Genomic DNA, 7,638 nt, shown 5'->3' on the forward strand with positions numbered 1-7,638 from the left:
CAGCCCAGCCTGGGCACAGCTAGTGCCCATGGACTCTGGCTGTATCAGAGGAGTGCTTTCTTGCTCATGGCTGCGTCCCACACCCTTGGCCCAGTGCCTGGCACACAGCAGGCACTTGACAGTAGGAAGCCGCCCCATGCCCAGGGTGGCCCCAGGTGTGCTGTCAGGTTGGGAGCGGGCTGAGCCCTTGGCTGGGTCCTGGCTTCTGCTCAGAACACCACTGGCTTTCTCTTGTCTCCGAATTCTCTCACCCTTTCAGACTGGCTTGGGGACACGCCTCTTCCCCGCCTTCAGGATCACTTTGCCAGGCACAATTTATGTGTTTAAGAAGCAGACACATTTGTTGAATAAAAGAATGAAGCAATGAATGAGGCATGGGGACAACCAAGCTGGCTGGCACAGGCATCGATACATGTGGTGGCTCCTGGAGGCAGGCAGGGCAAGGGCAGCTGCAGGGCACTTACCCAGGCCTTGCCCTCCATCTTCCCAAGGCCTGTCAGGGCTCCTCCAGTGGGTGCCCAAGGGTCCCTCCTTCCCCTGGGCCTCTGGCCACCTTGATCCCCAGCCTACCTGCTGATCACCCTTGTACTCGCCGAAGTGGAAGACTCGGGCTTTGAGCTCTAGCTCAGCTGCTGTGTCCTCCTCCTTGGTGATGGACATCATCATCGTGCTGACCCACTGCTTCAGCTGGTTGACCTCCCTGTCCCTGGAGGAGGGAGAAACCGGCAGGGCATCAGTCACTCAGCGCAGCCCTGGGCACATCGCTTCTCTGAGCCTGACCGTCTGTACAGTGCTTTGCCCCTACCAGCTGTCCTGAGGGCTGAAGGATCATGGGTGCCAAGTCTCTGCATGCCCAGGGGGTCAGAAATGCTGGCAGAATGTAGGGGAAAACTTAAAATATTTAACGGTCAACATTAAAGAAAATAAACAGCTTCTTTGAGGCATAATTCACAGACAATAAAATTAGCATAACCATCATAAAGTATACAAGTCAGTAGTTTTTTTGTATATTCAAGGAGTTTACACAACCATCACCATAATCTAATTTTAGAACATTTTCATCACTCCATGCCCATTAACAGTCACTCCTCATTGTCTCCTCTATCCTTTGGTCGTTTTTTGTTTTTTTTTTTTTTTTTTTTTGAGACGGAGTCTCGTTCTGTCGCCCAGGCTGGAGTGCAGTGGCTGGATCTCAGCTCACTGCAAGCTCCGCCTCCCGGGTTTATGCCATTCTCCTGCCTCAGCCTCCCGAGTAGCCGGGACTACAGGCGCCCACCACCACGCCCGGCTAGTTTTTTTGTATTTTAGAGACGGGGTTTCACCGTGTTAGCCAGGATGGTCTTGATCTCCTGACCTCGTGATCTGCCCGTCTCGGCCCCCCAAAGTGCTGGGATTACAGGCTTGAGCCACTGCGCCCGGCCTATCCTTTGGTCTTAAGCCACCATTAATCTAACTTTGTGTCTACCCTGAACACTTCATAAAAATGGAGTCACACATGTTTTCTTTTGTGACTGGCTGCTTTCACCCAGTATATTTTCAAGGTCCATCCATGTTGCAGCATGTGTCAGCACTTCATTTCTTTTTGTGACTGAGTAATCTTCCATTGCATACGTAGGCCACACTTTGTCGATCCATTCATCCATTGATGGGCATTTGGGTTGTTTCCACCTTTTGGCTCTTGGGAATATTGCTGCTATGAACATTCACGTACAGGTTTTTGTGAGGACATGTTCTCAGTTCTCTCGAATATGTATCTAGGAGTAGAATTTCAACATTCACCTTTCAAGTGAAATAAGAAACAGATGCACAAGGGACATGCTGCTCAGAGTTGGGCCTCAGACCAACTTGGGCATCACCTGAAAGTGTCAGAAATGCAGAGTCTTAGACCTTGACCCATAGCTATTGAATCAGAAACTTCATTTTAAGATCCCTGGGGGATTCAAGTGCACATAAAGTCTGAGAAGCACTTCACTATAGGGAACGTGATCTGGTTTCTTCAACAAATGGATGGCAAGGGGGAAAACAGAAAGGAAACCTATAGATTGATTTTATAGATAGAAGAATTTAACAATACAACCAGAGGAATAGCATCAGCAAGATGGTGGAGTAGGGGGTCCTCAGCTCTTGTCCCCCCACAGAAACACTAATTTGACAACCATCCATGGATGAAAATGTCTTTGTCAGAGCTCCAGAATTCAAGGGAGAGGTTATAGCACCCAGTTTATGCACCCAGTGGTGCATAAAAACAGAGAAAAGCCATAGAGAGTGAGAGAATAATTTCACTCTGCCTATGTCACCTCTCTCCCAGGCCATGGCAGTGCTGAAAGAGATCTCACTGGCCTGCAGTTTCTCATGTTGGGGGAAGGAGAAAGCAAGGTGGAACCCCAGGTTTCCATGCATTTTGGGGTACTTCCCAAGAGGCCCATTTCTGTCTCATCTCTGCCAGAGCCCTGGTGTAACTGTCATGGATGGATCACCTAGGGGGGCAGCTAGGAACAAATAAAAGGCACGGGGCCTGATAGCACCCAATGTGCAGACCTCACCTGTCTGTAGACCCACCACAGCATGCCCCACCCACCTTGGACCCTGGCAGTAGGCCCTGCCCACAGACCCCACCAGCCAGCACATGGAGAATCTCTGGCTGAGCTGTCTGGCTTTCTCCTTTGGCTTTCCCTGCTGAAGCCAGTCCCTAATGACTGAAAGAAGCAACTCCTCCTTCAAATGTGCAGATAGCAATGCAAGGCCACAAGAATCATGAAAAATCAGGGAAACATGACACCACAAAAGGAACCTGATAAGTCTCCAGTTATTGACCCTCAAGAAATAAAGATCTACAATCTGCCTGAAAAAGAATTCAAAACAATTGTCTTATAGACTCCCAGTGAACTGTAAGACAACATAGATAGGCAACTAAACAAAATCAGGAAAACTGTAAGTTCAACAAAGAAATAGAAACCATAAAAAAAACCCCAGAAATTATTGAGCTAAGAATGCAATGACTGAACTAAAAATTTCAATAGAGAGCTGTAACAGCAGACTAGATCAAGCGTAAGAAAGAATCAGGGAACTCAGAGATAAGTCATATGAAATTAGCGAGTTAGAGGAGCAAAAGGGCAAAAAAATGAAAAAGAGAAAAAAGCTTATGGGACTTACAGATATCATCAACTGAAACAGTATATGCATTATAAGAGTTCAAGGAGAAGGAGAGAAAGGGCAAAGTATTTTTTAATTTTATTTTTATTGATACATAATAGATGTACATTTTTTTGGAGTACCTGTGGTAATACATTCATATAATTTGTAAAGATCAAATCCGTGTAATTGAGATGTCCATCACTTTAAATATTTGTCTTTCTACTAAAAACATTCGAATTATTCTAGCTATTTTGAAGTATACAATAGATTACTTTAGACTACAGTCATGCTACTAATGTATCAAACACTAAATCTTATTTCTTCTATCCAACTTTATATTTGTACCCAATAATCAAGAGAACTTAAAGAAATAATGGCTGAAATGTTCCCATGTCTGGAGAGGGAAATGGATATCCAGATTCATGAAGCCTAAAGATTCCCAAGTAAGTAGAACCTAAGAGATCTACTTTGGGGACATATTATAATTAAATTATCAAGAGTCAAAGATAAAAAGAATTTTGATAGCAAGAGAAAAGTGACTTGTCATGTACAACAGAACTGCTATAAGATTATCAGTATATTTCGCAGCAGAAGTCTTGCAGGTCAGGAGAAAACGGGTTGATATATTTAAAGTACTGAAAGAAAAAAATGGCTAAAAGGTATACTATATGCAGCAAAACTATCCTTTAAAAATAAAGAAGAGATAAAGACTTTCCCAAACAAAACCTGAATGAGGTGGTCACCCACAATACTTGCCTTAGAGAAGTGCTAAAGAGAGTTTTACAAGTTGAAACAAAAAGTTACTAAATAGCAACACAAAAGCATGCAGAAGTATACATCTCACTGGTAAAGGTTACATCACAAAAAATGGTTACATTCAGAGGTTTTTGTATGCAATTGAAGTAAATTTGTTATCAGCTTGAAATAGACTATTATAAGATGCTCAGTGTAAGTCTCATGAAAGTAACTACAAAAAAAACCTGTAGTAGATACATAAGAAGATAAAAAGAATCAAAGCAGATCACTGAAAAAAAAAAAACCCAAAAGAAAGCAGAAGAGGAGGAACAAGAGAGCTATGAAACAGACAGAAAAAATGAACAAAATGGCAACGGTAATATCAGACAAAATAGACTTTAAGTCAAAAACTGTCACAAGAGGCAGAGAAAAGAAGATTCACATAAAGTCAGAAATTAAAGAAGAGACATTACAGTTGATGCACAGAAAGAAAAAGGAACATAAGGAACTATTAGACAATCCAGGAAAAAAAAAAAAAAAAAAAACAGATAAATTCCTAGAAACGTACAACCTACCAAGACTGAATCAAGAAGAAATAGTCTTAACAGATCAATAACAAATAGGGAGATTGACGTAGTAATCAAAACACTCCTAACAAATAAAAGCACAGGACCTCATGGTGTCATGGGTGACTTCTGCCAAACATTTAAGGAATTAACAGTAATCCTTTCCTTTTTTTTTTTTTTTTTTTTTTTTTTTTTTTTGAGACAGAGTCTCACTCTGTCACCCAGGCTGGAGTGCAGTGGCACGATCTCGGCTCACTGCAAGCTCCGCCTCCCGGGTTCACGCCATTCTCCTGCCTCAGCCTCCCGTGTAGCTGGGACTACAGGCGCCCGCCACCACACCTGGCTAAGTTTTTGTATTTTTAGTAGAGACAGGGTTTCACCGTGTTAGCCAGGATGGTCTCAATCTCCTGACCTTGTGATTTGCCTGCCTTGTCCTCCCAAAGTGTTGGGATTATAGGCGTGAGCCACCATGCCCGGCCTTTGTTTTTTGTTTTTTGTTTTTTTTGTTTTTTTTTTTGTTGTTGTTGTTGTTTTTGACAGAGACTCACTCTGTCACCCAGGCTGGAGTGCAGTGGCACAATCTTGGCTCACTGCAGCCTCCGCCTCCTGGATTCAAGCAATTCTCCTGCTTTAGTCTCCCAAGTAGCTGGGACTACAGGCATGCACAACCACGCCTGGCTCATTTTTTGTATGTTTAGTAAAGACGGTTTCACCATGTTGGCCAGGCTGGTCTCGAACTCCTGACCTCAGATGATCCACCCACCTCGACCTCCCAAATTGCTGGGATTACAGGTGTGAGCCACTGCACCCAGCCAGCAATCCTTTCTAAACTCTTCCCAGAAATGGAAGAGGAGGGAACATTTCCAAGCTCATTCTATGAAGCCAGCATCACCTTGATAACAAAGCCAGACAAAGACACCACCAGAAAAGAAAACTTAGGCCAATATCCCCTATGAACATAGATACAAAAATCCTACCGAAACTATCAAGCAGAATTCAACAGTGCATTAAAAGGATCAAACACACATCACCCTCACACATGCATAGCCTCTCCCACTATCAACATCCCCCTCCAGAGTGGCACATTTGATACAATCAATGAACCTACCTGGACACATTATTATCACCCACAGTCCGGACTTTACATGGAGGTTCCCTCTTGGTACTGTATATTCTATGGGTTTGGACAAATGTATTATATAATGATACATATCCACCATTACAGCATCATACACAGTATTTTCATTGCCCTGCAAATGCCTTGTGCTTTCCCTCTCTTCATCCCTCTCTCCCCCTAAGACCCTGGTAACCACTGATTCTTTTAGTTTCTCCACAGTTATGCCTTCTCCAGAATGTCGTAAAGTTGGAATCATACAGTATATACCCTTTCCAGGCTGAGTTCTTTCACTTAGTAATATGCATTTAAGGTTCTTCCATGTCTTGTCATGACCTGATAGCTCATTTCCTTTTAGCACTGAAAAATATTCCATTTTCTGGATGTACCACAGTTTAATGATTAATACTGTCTGGATCTGTGTCCCTGCCCAAACCTCATGTTCAAATATAATCCCCAGTGCTGGAGGTGGGGCCTGATGGGAGGTGATTGGATTATGGGGCAGTTTCTCGTGAATGGTTTAGCACCATCCCTTTGGTACTGTTCTCCTGATAGGAGTGACTTCTCATGAGATCTGGCTGTTTAAAAGTGTGTGACACCTCCCCACTCTCACTCTCTTGCTGCTGCTCCAGCCATGTAATATGGGCCTTCACCTTCTGCTATGACTGTAAGTTCCCTGAGGCCTCTCCAGAAGCTGAGCAGCTGCCAGCATCATGCTTCCTGTACATCATCATATAGCCGGGAGTCACAAATTAAAACAAAATACCACTACACATCTATTGGAATGGCCAGATCCAAAACACTAACAACACCTAATGCTGGCAAGGATTTGAAGCAAGAGGAAGTCTCATTCATTGCTAGTGGGAATGCAAAGTGGTACAGACACCTTGGAAGACAGTTTGCCAATTTCTTACAAAACTAAACATACTTGTACTATATGATCCAGAAATTGTGCTTCCTGGTATTTACCCAAATGAGTTGAAAACCTGCATCCACACACACACAAACATCTGCACATGGATGAGCCATACAGACATGGCGCTGAGGGAAAGAGACCAGACACCAATGAAAACCTACTATACTATTATTATCTTGAAGTTCTAGAACCAGCTACTTTGGTTATCCGTTGCTCCACAACAGGTTACACATAACATGCATTTATTACCTCAGAGTGTACAGTACTTATGTGGGTTAATTGCTAGGCTCTCTATTCTATTCCAATGATCTATTTCACTATTCTTTCACCAGTACACACACCATTTTCATTACTATAGTTTTAGTAAGTCTTGAGGTTGGGTAGTGTCAGTCACCCAGTTTTCTTGTTCATCTTCAGCGCTGTGTTGGCTATTCTGGGTATTTTGACTCTTCATATAAACTCCAGAATCAGTTTGTCAGTAACTACAAAGTAACTTCTTGGATTTTCACTGGGATTGCATTGAAGCTATAGATCAAGTGGGAAGAATGACATCTTGACAATATTGAGCCTTCCTATCCCTGAACATGGAATATCTCTCTATTTATTCTCCTTTGATTCATCAGAGTTTTACGGCTTTCCTCATATAGATCTTGTATGTTTTGTTAGATTTATATTTAAGTACTTCATTTCAGAGGGTGCTAATGTAAATGGTATTATGTGTTTAATTTCGAAGTCCACTTGTGCATTACTGGTATATGAGAAAGCCACTGACTTTTGTTTGTTAATCTTATATCCTGCAACCTTGCTTCTTGCTGTAACAGCTTATTAGTTCCAAGAGCTTTTTGGTTTTAGTATTCATTTATTTATTTATTGAGATGGAGTCTTCCTCTGTTGCCAGGCTGCAGTGCAGTGGTGCGATCTCAGCTCACTGCAACCTCCGCCTCCCGGGTTCAAGTGATTCCCCTGCCTCAGCCTCCCAAGTAGCTGGGATTACAGGCACACGCCACCACTCCCAGTTAATTTTTTGTATTATAGTAGAGACGGGTTTTCACCGTGTTGGCCAAGATGGTCTCGATCTCCTGACCTCGTGGTCTGCCTGCCTCGGCCTCCCAAAGTGCTGGGATTACAGGCATGAGCCATCACACGCAGCCTTTTTTTTTTTTTTTTTTTTT

At 43.1% G+C, this 7,638-nt stretch overlaps 2 protein-coding genes across 3 annotated transcripts in view; one reads left to right on the plus strand and one right to left on the minus strand.

Moving 5' to 3' along the window:
- The window catches only part of CCDC37 (coiled-coil domain containing 37), a 50,872-nt gene that overhangs the window by 2,753 nt on the left and 40,481 nt on the right, over positions 1 to 7,638 (minus strand). For both annotated transcript variants that reach the window (XM_011971517.1, XM_011971516.1), the window contains exon 13: positions 571 to 706. In XM_011971517.1, coding sequence (XP_011826907.1) covers positions 571 to 706 — 136 coding nt within the window. The remainder of the gene's footprint in view (positions 1 to 570; positions 707 to 7,638) is intronic.
- On the plus strand, positions 29 to 789 carry LOC105533163. The gene is given in 3 exon segments (XM_011971514.1): positions 29 to 46; positions 49 to 156; positions 158 to 789. Coding segments are annotated over 3 exon segments (546 nt in total). The 3' UTR covers positions 578 to 789.

This window comes from Mandrillus leucophaeus, unplaced genomic scaffold (genome assembly GCF_000951045.1).
Source record: "Mandrillus leucophaeus isolate KB7577 unplaced genomic scaffold, Mleu.le_1.0 Scaffold123, whole genome shotgun sequence".
In the NCBI taxonomy this organism is placed as follows: domain Eukaryota; kingdom Metazoa; phylum Chordata; class Mammalia; order Primates; family Cercopithecidae; genus Mandrillus; species Mandrillus leucophaeus.